This window comes from Leptodactylus fuscus, chromosome 5 (assembly GCF_031893055.1).
Source record: "Leptodactylus fuscus isolate aLepFus1 chromosome 5, aLepFus1.hap2, whole genome shotgun sequence".
Classification (NCBI taxonomy): Eukaryota; Metazoa; Chordata; class Amphibia; order Anura; family Leptodactylidae; genus Leptodactylus; species Leptodactylus fuscus.
The window spans coordinates 156,158,412-156,172,554 of NC_134269.1; the positions used below are offsets into that span (position 1 = coordinate 156,158,412).

The 14,143-nt window shown below is 41.4% G+C and overlaps 1 protein-coding gene across 1 annotated transcript in view; it reads right to left on the reverse strand.

Moving 5' to 3' along the window:
• Nucleotides 1–14,143, reverse strand: part of LOC142203618 (dynein axonemal heavy chain 3-like) — a 927,911-nt gene that overhangs the window by 101,455 nt on the left and 812,313 nt on the right. Inside the window, exons 66-67 of the mRNA XM_075274510.1 lie at nt 8,194–8,372; nt 1,070–1,328 (exon numbers count right to left, since the gene is read on the reverse strand). Coding sequence (XP_075130611.1) covers nt 1,070–1,328; nt 8,194–8,372 — 438 coding nt within the window. The remainder of the gene's footprint in view (nt 1–1,069; nt 1,329–8,193; nt 8,373–14,143) is intronic.

Here is a 14,143-nt window from a genome sequence, read left to right on the forward strand (position 1 = left end):
GAGTTCCCTGTCACTAGAACAGAAATGTAGTATTACATGGCAACAATAACCCTTTATGTAAAATGTAGACAGGATGGGTGGGAGAGAAAGATTTACTGTTTGCTGATAGTGAAGGGACGTATATGCTGTAATAGGGCAGGTCGAAAACGGATTGTCTCATCAAGACAACCAGAGGTTTAGCTATAGGTGGTGCAGAGGTAGTAGTTGCACTGAGCCCTCTGCCCCATAAAATATAATCCTATTCTATCCCATTCATATTCTATTCCATACTATATGACACAAGATAGGTAGGGGCTTTATTAATGGTTTTACATTGGGACCCAGGAACTTTAGGTTACGCGTCTGAAGACAACCCCTTTTATGTTACAATACAAGGCGGCATCACTCCTGACAGAGACTATTCACTAATATGTGAGACACATGGGGGGTACTAATGAAGGACCTTAATTATGAAGATACCTAATTATTACCTCCATATGTCCCACATATCAGTAACTCTTATGTGAGGCACACAGGGGGTTAATGTGAGGGACATGATGGGGTTAACTGCTATTACTATGAAGCACATGGAGTTACTAAGCAGCAGTGCACATGACCAGACTTTTTATCTGCAATGGTGGATTTCCCTCCCTCCCTAAGTTTTCCCAGTTGTTTGTGGTAAAATTAAGGGTCTCAGCTTATATTTGGGTCAGTTTATACTCGAGTATATACCATATTTATCCAATGACATAGTAAATCCCTTGCCAATAATATAGCCATAGTTACTTTTCTTTTCTTATACATTTCGTAGATATACATATGTGTGTGTGTGTGTGTGTGTGTGTGTGTGTGTGTAAAGTGCCTTATTAGCTATGAGTATTCATTCTTATGGCCTGCCAAGAAAAACAAGCTGACAACTGTGAAGTCAACTGAAAGTCAACCAGGCTCAATAAAATATGACAAAGCAGAAGTACAATTTGTTCCCATCTATTTTAGTGATAGACACTTCAAAACTAAGTGGAGCAAATAATTATTTTAATAGCCTAGGGTTTTAACATAAAATATACATAATAACATTGTATTTACATACTTTTGAGCAGAAATGGTCATCTAATCCTTTGAAGAGTGGTAATGTGGAAAGTCGAAGAATTTCACCCCAGGATTTGTCCTTCAGCCACACAGGAGCTGGGTTGGGATGTGGGATCTCGAGTGCAACCCCACCAGTGAGAAGAAAGTGCCATTCATCATTATTGATCAAGCCTTTATTCCTCTGTAAACCCACACAGAGTAGGAATGAAAACAGGAGCTTGTGTTTTTCAAACAGCGAGCGGCAGACATGTTCATATATGCTAAAAGATGAAAGAAGGAAACATTTCTGTCTTATTTTCTCGTTTTAGTTTCAAAAGGTATATATTTCTTTATATGCATAAAATAATATAGGTTTAGCAATGCAGAAACCACCTGCAGGGGGTATGTGTTTGGTTATCCATGAATTATTATTATACTCTTGGGGCTATTCAAACCCCAGGGTATAATAATCGGGAGCCCCGGGGGAATGCAGAAAAATAATTAACAGCCATGCTCACCTTCACTCACCTCTCATGAACTCCTGTACAACATCCAGTGATCTCTCCAGAGCAGATTTTAGCCTCCTGGGTGAGGTCAGAATCCCCGGGGACTATTGAGACCTGTGATTGGACCTCTGAGGTCCCAAGGGGCACGTCAACATCTTGACACTTTGACATAAGTATGACTATTTATTACTTTAGGATACGTCCATGAAACTTTTTTTTTTTTTTTTTAAATGTAGATTGTGAGCCCCACATGGAGCTCACAATGTACATTTTTCCCTATCAGTATGTCTTTTTTTTTTTTTGGACTATGGGATGGAAATCCATGCAAACACGGGAGGAACATACAAACTCCTTGCAGATGGTTTTTTGCCCTTGGCGGGATTTGAACACCAGGACTCCAGCGCTGCAAGCCACCGTGTGGCCCCCTCGTCCATGAAACTTTACCGTAGTGTCAATAAGGCATAAGACAGATTCATAAATCTCCAACACTTTTTCCAAATTTAAGGGATAGTCTTAAAAAGACAACACCTTGTCATCTGTTTAAAAGGCATTTGTCTTTAAGGGAAAACCTCTCTAACTTTGCAAAGCTATAAAGGGGTATATTTTCACTGAGATTCTGTCTTCGTAATTAAATCAGGGAAGACATTCCAGTGAGCGCCCTCTATTGGTTTGCAAAACTGAGGCACCTGACTTCCTAATTACATCATGGAAGACAGATTTGCATATTCTTCCCATAGTCCTTTGCAAAGCTGATAAATGTTCCTTCACTGGATTCACACAGCTCTGTTACATCAGTGGTGAATTACGTTGCAAACAGAATTTTTTAATTACATTTCTATATGTTAAAAAACACTATACATCGATAAACACTTGCTAAATAAAATCTATTCTGGTGGCCAGTTTTACCATCTTGGCTTTAAAGGTGATGATAAATTCCACCTTGTGTTTACAAGGCGAGCACTTTCAAGTTAAGCATAAATGTTTCATAAGAATAGTAAGGTCGATCTGAGATAACACAAAAGTAACATAAAATTCTAAATGCCAGGGTAAGGCAAAAATAGTGTTTTTTAATTAAAGTTTTCCTTCTTTTAATGACATCAGGAAAACAATTGCTTTTTTTTTAAGCCATAGAAAAAGAACATTTGTCACATTATAAAGCTTTCCCCTTTAGATTCAGGAAAGACTGGCATTGAAGAAACAGTGTCCATGGGAACAATTTCTCTCATTAGACTTTTTTACGCCTGAAAACACAAGAAAATTTGTTCAGCCTTTTCAGTAGTTATTGGTAAGTAAAGCAGGAAGATGATATTGGGAGTCTGTCTCGACCCTGTAAAAGCAGCCCTGGCAACAGTCAAATTCAACAGTAAAATTGAAAACAGCAAACCATGGGGTTGAGATGTTCACAAATTACTTTCTTTTTACAACACTGTTTTTTTTAATATAAGAACATTAACTACATGATGTCAAAATGCACAAATCATTCCCGAATGTGTAAATAGTTCAAGCTACAACATTGGGGATATTGACCCCTTCATGGCCAGGGGTGCATTGGACTTTCACGCCTACAGAATGTTGCAATGTAAAGGCAAATATCTATTTTTTTTTGTTATATGATACACTCTTATTGCTGTAAATTAAAGCTGATATCAGTAAATTTTTTAAGGCTTATTTGTAGAAAAACGGGAACCTGGGAAAGATATAAAGTATAAATATTTTTTTTTATGTTCTAAACTTCAATCATGAATTCTCTCATGCATAGCAATACTATATATGCATACACTGTGCAATGAATGATGTCACTATAGTGCCATAAACAAGGTCTATATGTAGTTTTCAGGTTATAAACCCGGACTATATACATAAAGTGATCTTTTTAGTACAGAAATATTACATTATTTACTGAAGTGCTGTAACACTCGTACAATTTGTGTATTCTCCCTTGAGACAGAGATGCTCAGCATCTGGGAACATACAAATAAGATATTACTAAAAGGAACATAAAGTACAAAAACATCATAGAAAAAGGCCATACTTACCCATAATCAGATTATACTGTACATGGCCATATTGGATGCTAGCAGGCCCCCATTGCAAGATATGATAGAGAAAACACAAATGAAAAATGCTAATGAAAAATCCCACACTCCTACCATTCATGATACGGCCAGGGCTTTTGTTCACTTATACAGGGTTGCTGTTATTATTGAGTTGTACGTATGAAGGTGCTGGGCATCCTGTGTGATCTAATAGTCTGTGGCGTGACCATTAGGCTGTTCTTTGGCGCAATGTGCCTCACATTATCTCACTGGCATCCTCCCCCCTCATGCATTGGAAGTGTGGGATGTTTATTTACCTTATTGCACCCATGTTTTCTCTATCATATCTGGCAGTAGGGGCCTGCTTGCATCCTGCACAGCCATGTATGGTCTGGTAAGGGTTAACTGTAGCCTTTTTCTGTGATGTTTATTGCAATATCTTATTATATCCTTATTACAGTGGGGCAAAAAAGTATTTAGTCAGTCACCAATAGTGCAAGTTCCACCACTTAAAAAGATGAGAGGCGTCTGTAATTTACATCATAGGTAGACCTCAACTATGAGAGACAAAATGAGAAAACAAATCCAGAAAATCACATTGTCTGATTTTGTAAGAATTTTTTTTCAAATTATGGTGGAAAATAAGTATTTGGTCACCTACAAACAATCAAGATTTCTGGCTCTCACAGACCTGTAACTTCTTCTTTAAGAGTCTCCTCTTTCCTCCACTCATTACCTGTAGTAATGGCTCCTGTTTAAACTTGTTATCAGTATAAAAAGACACCTGTGCACACCCTCAAACAGTCAGATTCCAAACTCCACTATGGTGAAGACCAAAGAGCTGTCAAAGGACACCAGAAACAAAATTGTAGCCCTGCACCAGGCTGGGAAGACCGAATCTGCAATAGGCATCCAGCTTGGATTGAAGAAATCAACTGTGGGAGCAATAATTAGAAAATGGAAGACATACAAGACCACTGATAATCTCCCTCGATCTGGGGCTCCACGCAAAATCTCACCCCTTGGGGTCAAAATGATCACAAGAACGGTGAGCAAAAATCCCAGAACCACGCGGGGGGACCTAGTGAATGAACTGCAGAGAGCTGGGACCAATGTAACAAAGCCTACCATCAGTAACACACTACGCCGCCAGGGACTCAGATCCTGCAGTGCCAGACGTGTCCCACTGCTTAAGCCAGTACATGTCCGGGCCCGTCTGAAGTTTGCTAGAGAGCATTTGGATGATCCAGAAGAGTATTGGGAGAATGTCCTATGGTCTGATGAAACCAAACCAGAACTGTTTGGTAGAAACACAACTTTTCGTGTTTGGAGGAAAAAGAATACTGAGTTGCATCCATCAAACACCATACCTACTGTAAAGCATGGGGGTGGAAACATCATGCTTTGGGGCTGTTTCTCTGCAAAGGGGCCAGGACGACTGATCCAGGTACATGAAAGAATGAATGGGGCCATGTATCGTGAGATTTTGAGTGCAAACCTCCTTCCATCAGCAAGGGCATTGAAGATGAAACGTGGCTGGGTCTTTCAACATGACAATGATCCAAAGCACACCGCCAGGGCAACGAAGGAGTGGCTTTGTAAGAAGCATTTCAAGGTCCTGGAGTGGCCTAGCCAGTCTCCAGATCTCAACCCTATAGAAAACCTTTGGAGGGAGTTGAAAGTCCGTGTTGCCAAGCGACAGCCCCAAAACATCACTGCTCTAGAGGAGATCTGCATGGAGGAATGGGCCAACATACCAACAACAGTGTGTGCCAACCTTCTGAAGACTTACAGAACACGTTTGACCTCTGTCATTGCCAACAAAAGATATATAACAAAGTATTGAGATGAAATTTTGTTACTGACCAAATACTTATTTTCCACCATAATTTGCAAATAAATTCTTACAAAATCAGACAATGTGATTTTCTGGATTTGTTTTCTCATTTTGTCTCTCATAGTTGAGGTCTACCTATGATGTAAATTACAGACGCCTCTCATCTTTTTATGTGGTGGAACTTGCACTATTGGTGACTGACTAAATACTTTTTTGCCCCACTGTATATCCTTGATGATGATCATCATTAAATGTCATTTGCTTACCCCAGGGGTTTAAACAGGAGCTTTCATGTTCTCTATAACTGGTGGTGTTATACAGTCCTATGAAAAAGTTTGGGCACCCCTATTAATCTTAATCATTTTTTGTTCTAAATATTTTGGTGTTTGCAACAGCCATTTCAGTTTGATATATCTAATAACTGATGGACACAGTAATATTTCAGGATTGAAATGAGGTTTATTGTACTAACAGAAAATGTGCAATATGCATTAAACCAAAATTTGACCAGTGCAAAAGTATGGGCACCCTTATCATTTTATTGATTTGAATTCCCCTAACTACTTTTTACTGACTTACTGAAGCACAAAATTGGTTTTGTAACCTCAGTGAGCTTTGAACTTCATAGCCAGATGTATCCAATCATAAGAAAAGGTATTTAAGGTGGCCAATTGCAAGTTGATCTCCTATTTGAATCTCCTCTGAAGAGTGGCATCATGGGCTACTCAAAACAACTCTAAAATGATCTGAAAACAAAGATTGTTCAACATAGTTGTTCAGGGGAAGGATACAAAACGTTGTCTCAGAGATTTAACCTGTCAGTTTCCACTGTGAGGAACATAGTAAGGAAATGGAAGACCACAGGGACAGTTCTTGTTAAGCCCAGAAGTGGCAGGCCAAGAAAAATATCAGAAAGGCAGAGAAGAAGAATGGTGAGAACAGTCAAGGACAATCCACAGACCACCTCCAAAGAGCTGCAGCATCATCTTGCTGCAGATGGTGTCACTGTGCATCGGTCAACTATACAGCGCACTTTGCACAAATAGCAGCTGTATGGGAGAGTGATGAGAAAGAAGCCGTTTCTGCACGTACGCCACAAATAGAGTTGCCTGAGGTATGAAAAAGCACATTTGGACAAGGCAGCTTCATTTTGGAAACAAAAATTGAGTTGTTTGGTTATAAAAAAAGGCGTTATGCATGGCGTCCAAAAAGAAACAGCATTCCAAGAAAAACACATGCTACCCACTGTAAAATTTGGTGGAGGTTCCATCATGCTTTAGGGCTGTGTGGCCAATGCCGGCATCGGGAATCTTGTTAAAGTTGAGAGTCGCATGGATTCTACTCAGTATCAGCAGATTCTTGAGAATAATGTTCAAGAATCAGTGACGAAGTTGAAGTTATGCCGGGGATGGATATTTCAGCAAGACAATGATCCAAAACACCGCTCCAAATCCTCAGGCATTCATGCAGAGGAACAATTACAATGTTCTGGAATGGCCATCCCATTCCCCAGACCTGAATATCATTGAACATCTGTGGGATGATTTGAAGCGGGCTGTCCATGCTCGGCGACCATCTAACTTAACTGAACTTGAATTGTTTGTCCAAAATACCTTTATCCAGGATCCAGGAACTGATTAAAAGCTACAGGAAGCGACTAGAGGCTGTTATCTTTGCAAAAGGAGGATGTACTAAATATTAATGTCACTTTTCTGTTGAGGTGCCCATACTTTTGCACCGGTCAAATTTTGGTTTAATGCATATTGCGCATTTTCTGTTAGTACAATAAACCTCATTTCAATCCTGAAATATTACTGTGTCCATCAGTTATTAGATATATCAAACTGAAATGGCTGTTGCAAATACCAAAATATTTAGAACTAAAAATGATTAAGATTAATAGGGGTGCCCAAACTTTTTCATAGGACTGTATACTACTGTAAAGCTTTGCTGGTGTGCACTCTGGTTGCAGAGATATTTGTGCTGTTACTTTTGACACCGATATTACTACCCGGTCAGAGAGGTTGGCCTTACAGCTCAGTATCATCACTGGGCCACAGTATACTTCAACAGTCTTGTACCATTGGGGTGGGGGGCAGTGATGACACTGAGATATAATGTTGGGCCCCTCAGTGGATGGATTAAGGTAGAGAGACAGATTAACAAATTTTGGATTATTCGGTTCAGAAAAAAAAGACATGTATGGAGAGATGTAATAACAATGTACAAATAATGATCTTTTTACACCTAGGCCTGTGACAGTGACAAGGCGACATCCTTTACACTTAGAGGAAAGAACATTTCACCAGCAATTTAGACTCTTATAAGAATACATATAAAATGTGTCTTCCTGTTCACAAATGAGACATTGTGCTAGTTGGAGAGCCTGGGATAACTTGTCACATAGCACATAATTGATAATGGATAAATCACAAATACAGCCACCGGTGAGAAGATTTTAATGTACATCATTATCCTTACCATGGAACAATAACAGTTTTGTAGGAGCGCTACTTTATTTATCACACATATAATCTGTAGGGCACTGACCACATTGACCAATGGTAATAGCTCGTGAGACGTTAGATTACTGGTACTGCCTCTGAGCTGTCTCTCCATGACAATCCCTGTGACATCAGTAATGATGCTAGGGAATTCCTGGCGGTAGCAACTATCTGAATGCAGAAGCTACAAACTAAAGCCACACGCTCCATTATTTCCCCTTTTATATAGCAAGCATTAGTACATTCATTGCTGCTGATCATACCTGTTTGTAAAGTAGTCATTGAGTTTTGTTATTCTTTCCTGTAGATTTGGAGATGTTTCACTTCTCTTTATAGCATTCACATACAAATTTATAAACCAAGCCAAGGAATACTGATACATTGAGTTAAGATAAGCCAGGTCTGAGATGACAAAGAATATGGCACTGGAGTGGTTAGCAACCTGTTAAGAACACAATGTCACTTGGTTAGATTTCACTTCTTAAGTAACTGGCATAGACAGACAGATTTAATCATGCGTTATATTTACAAATTTGTATACCATTTTCAGCAAAATACTCAAAATGATAAACTGTGGTTTTAACTCTCTTGTGCTCGTGTGATAGCCAATGTGAACACTATCTAAAGTGTGTATGACTTTATTTACGTAAAATGACACTTTTATGCTGAAAATTGCTTCAATGTTTAGCACTTGGTATCTCCCTTGCCTTTAATTTGCAGTGCGGCCATGAAATGTCCTTCTCTAGCGGCAGAGACACTGACGTATTACAGGAATGAGGATTAATCTTTGCTTTCATAGTCACATGTACTATTGTCCTCTTCTGTGTAAGACCTTCCTTTTCAGACTGCACAGTATTGTCTCAAATATTAACCCTTTCCTGCTCCTAATTCAAATCTACAGTAAGCTGGCTGTATCTGCCACTGCAACTATCCTGTGTGTTCTAGATGTGCAGGGCTTCTTAATCTACCATTACTATTAGTTCTGTCTATGAGGATTGTGAGACAAAGCGGCAAAGCTATGCACGCGTCTTTACTGCATTGTCTCACGTGTGAGAAAAGAAAAGACAATAAGTAGTATGTGAGTAACAAGCCCAGGGCTGGTGTCAGCACCCAGAAAACCCAGGCAAGTGCCAGAGCCCTGTTGAGATCACACATATATATATATATATATATATATATATATATATATATATATATATACACGTATGTGCGCGCATAAATATGCACGCGCATAAATATGCACGCACATATACAGGGTAGGGCGCATATATATGTGCGCGCATAAATATATGTGTGCGCGCATAAATATGCGCGTGCATATACAGGGTAGGGCGCATAAATATGTGTGCGCAAAAAATATGTGCGCGCATAAATATGTGTGCGCATGTACAGGGTAGGGCGCATATACAGGGTAGGGCGCATATATATGTGCGAGCATAAATATATGCGCGCATATACAGGGTAGGGCGCATAAATATGAGCGTGCATACAAATGTGCGCGCATATACAGGGTAGGGCGCATATACAGAGTAGGGCGCATATATATGTGCGCGCATAAATATGTGCGCGCATATACAGGGTAGGGCGCATAAATATGCGCTCATATACAGGGTAGGGCGCATATATGTGCACGCCTAAATATGTGCGCACAAAAATATGTGCGTGCATATACAGGATAGGGCGCATAAATATGTGCGCGCATAAATGTGTGCGCATATTCAGGGTAGGGCGCATATTTATGTGCGCGCGTAAATATGTGCGCAAGTAAATATGTGTGCGCATAAATATGTGCGTGCATAAATATGTACGCGCATATACAGGGTAGGGCGCATATATATGTGCGTGCATAAATATGTGCGTGCATAAATATGTGCGCGCATAAATATGTGCGCGCATAAATATGTGCGCGCATACACAGGGTAGGGCGCATATACAGGGTAGGGCGCATATACAGGGTAGGGCGCATATATGTGCGCGCATAAATATGTGCACGCATAAATATGTGCGCGCATATACAGGGTAGGGTGCATAAATATGTGTGCGCATATACAGAGTAGGGCGCATATATATGTGCGCGCATATATATGTGCGCGCGTATACAGGATAAGGCTCATATTCAGGGTAGGGTGCATATATATGTGCACGCATAAATATGTGCGTGCATAAATATGTGCGCAAATAAATATGTACGCGCATACACAGGGTAGGGCGCATATACAGGGTAGGGCGCATATACAGAGTAGGGCGCATATATGTGCACGCGCATAAATATGTGTGCGCATATACAGGGTAGGGCGCATAAATATGTGCACGCATAAATATGTGTGCGCATATACAGGGTAGGGCGCATATACAGAGTAGGGCGCATATATATGTGCGCGTATATATATGTGCGCGCGTATACAGGATAAGGTGAATATTCAGGGTAGGGTGCATAAATATGTATGCGCATACACAGGGTAGGGCGCATATACAGGGTAGGGAGCATATACAGAGTAGGGCGCATATATGTTCGCACGCATAAATATGTACGCGCATACACAGGGTAGGGCGCATATACAGGGTAGGGCGCAAATATGTGCGCGCATAAATATGTGCGCGCATATACAGGGTAGGGCGCATAAATATGTGCGCGCATAAATATGCGTGCGCATATACAGGGTAGGGCGCATAAATATGTGCGCGAATCAATATGTGCGTGTATAAATATGTGTGTGCATATACAGGGTAGGGCGCATATACAGGGTAGGGCGCATATACAGAGTAGGGCGCATATATGTGCACGCGCATAAATATGTGTGCGCATATACAGGGTAGGGCGCATAAATATGTGCACGCATTAATATGTGTGCGCATATACAGGGTAGGGCGCATATACAGGGTAGGGCGCATATACATGTGCGCGTATATATATATGTGCGCGCGTATACAGGATAAGGCGCATATTCAGGGTAGGGTGCATAAATATGTATGCGCATACACAGGGTAGGGCGCATATACAGGGTAGGGCGCATATACAGAGTAGGGCGAATATATGTGCGCGCGCATAAATATGTACGCGCATACACAGGGTAGGGCGCATATACAGGGTAGGGCGCAAATATGTGCGCGCATAAATATGTGCGCGCATATACAGGGTAGGGCGCATAAATATGTGCGCGCATAAATATGCGTGCGCATATACAGGGTAGGGCGCATAAATATGTGCGCGCATAAATATGTGCGCGAATCAATATGTGCGTGTATAAATATGTGTGTGCATATACAGGGTAGGGCGCATATACAGGGTAGGGCGCATATATATGTGCGCGCATATATATGTGTGTGTGTATACAGGGTAAGGCGCATATTCAGGGTAGGGTGCATATATATGTGCACGCATAAATATGTGCACGCATAAATATGTGCGCGCATAAATATGTACGCGCATATACAGGGTAGGGCGCATATACAGGGTAGGGCAAATATATATGTGCGCACATATGTATTTGCGCGCGTAGACAGGGTAGCGCGCATATACAGGGTAGGGCGCATAAATATGTGTGCGTATAAATATGTGCACGCATAAATATGTGAGCGCATAAATACGTGAGCGCATAAATATGTGCACGCATATATATGTGCGCGTATAAATATATGCGCGCATAAATATGTGCACGCATACACAGGGTAGGGCGCATATACAGGGTAGGGCGCATATATGTGCACGCATAAATATGTGTGCGCATAAATATGTGTGCGCATATACAGAGTAGTGCGCATAAATATGTGCGCGCATAAATATGTGCGCGCATAAATATGCGCACGCATATACAGGGTAGGGCGCATAAATATGTGCGCGCATAAATATGTGCGCGCATAAATATGTGCGCGCATACATATGTGCGCGCATACATATGTGCACGCATACACAAGGTAGGGCGCATATACAGGGTAGGGTGCATATATGTGCGCGCAAAAATATGTGCGCGCAAAAATATGTGCGCGCATAAATATGTGCGCGCATCTCCAGAGTAGGGCGCATAAATATGTGAGCGCATAACTATATGCACACATATATATGTGCGCGTATAAATATGTGCGCGTATAAATATGTGCGCGCATAAATATGTGCGCACATACACAGGGTAGGGCGCATATATGTGCTCGCATCTACAGAGTAGGGCACAAAAATATGTGCGCGCTTAAATATGTGTGCGCATATACAGGGTAGGGCGCATAAATATGTGCGCGCATAAATATGTGCATGCATAAATATGTGCACGCATACATATGTGCGTTTAAAAATATGTGCGCGCATAAATATGTGCGCGCATACACAGGGTAGGGTGCATATACAGGGTAGGGCGCATATATGTGCGCGCATAAATATGTGCGCGCATAAATATGCATGCGCATATACAGGGTAAGGCGCATAAATATGTGCGCGCAAAAATATGTGCGGGCATACACAGGGTAGGGCGCATATACAGGGTATGGCGCATAGCATAAATATGTGCGCGCATAAATATGTGCGCGCATAAATATGCACGCGCATATACAGTGTAGGGCGCATAAATATGTGCGCGCAAAAATATGTTCGTGCATAAATATGTGCGCGCATATACAGCGTAGAGCGCAAAAATATGTGCGCGCATAAATATGTGCTCGCATATATATGTGCGCGCATATATAGGGTAGGGCGCATAAATATGTGCGCGCATAAATATGTGCGCGCATAAATATGTGCGCGCATAAATATGTGTGCGAATATCCAGGGTAGGGCGCATATACAGGGTAGGGCGCATATATATGTGCGAGCATAAATATGTGCGCGCATATACAGGGTAAAGCGCATAAATATGTGCACGCATAAATATGTGTGCGCATACACAGGGTAGGGTGCATATACAGGGTAGGGCGAATATATATGTGCGCGCATAAATATGTGCGCGCATAAATATGTGCGCACATATACAGGGTAAGGCGCATAAATATGTGCGCGCATAAATATGTGCACGCATAAATATGTGTGCGCATACACAGGGTAGGGTGCATATACAGGGTAGGGCGAATATACAGAGTAGGGCGCATATATATGTGCGCTCATATATATGTGCGCGCGTATACAGGGTAAGGCGCATATTCAGGGTAGGGTGTATATATATGTGCAGGCATAAATATGTGCGCGCATAAATATGTGTGCGCATAAATATGTACGCGCATATACAGGGTAGGGCGCATAAATATGTGCGCGCATAAATATGTGCGCGCATATACAGGGTAGGGCGCATAAATATGTGCGCGCATAAATATGTGCACGCATAAATATATGCGCGCATAAATATGCATGCGCATATACAGGGTAGGGCGCATAAATATGTGCGCGCAAAAATATGTGCGGGCATACACAGGGTAGGGCGCATATACAGGGTATGGCGCATAGCATAAATATGTGCGCGCATAAATATGCACGCGCATATACAGTGTAGGGCGCATAAATATGTGTGCGCAAAAATATGTTCGTGCATAAATATGTGCGCGCATATACAGCGTAGAGCGCAAAAATATGTGCGAGCATAAATATGTGCTTGCATATATATGTGCGCGCATATATAGGGTAGGGCGCATAAATATGTGCGCGCATAAATATGTGCGCGCATAAATATGTGCGCGCATAAATATGTGCGCGCAAAATATGTGTGCGAATATCCAGGGTAGGGCGCATATACAGGGTAGGGCGCATATATATGTGCGAGCATAAATATGTGCGCGCATATACAGGGTAAAGCGCATAAGTATGTGCACGCATAAATATGTGTGTGCATACACAGGGTAGGGTGCATATACAGGGTAGGGCGAACATATATGTGCGCGCATAAATATGTGCGCGCATAAATATGTGCGCGCATATACAGCGTAGAGCGCAAAAATATGTGCGCGCATAAATATTTGCTCGCATATATATGTGCGCGCATATATAGGGTAGGGCGCATAAATATGTGCGCGCATAAATATGTGCGCGCATAAATATGTGCGCGCAAAATATGTGTGCGAATATCCAGGGTAGGGCGCATATACAGGGTAGGGCGCATATATATGTGCGAGCATAAGTATGTGCGCGCATATACAGGGTAAAGCGCATAAATATGTGCACGCATAAATATGTTTGCGCATACACAGGGTAGGGTGCATATACAGGGTAGGGCGAATATATATGTGCGCGCATAAATA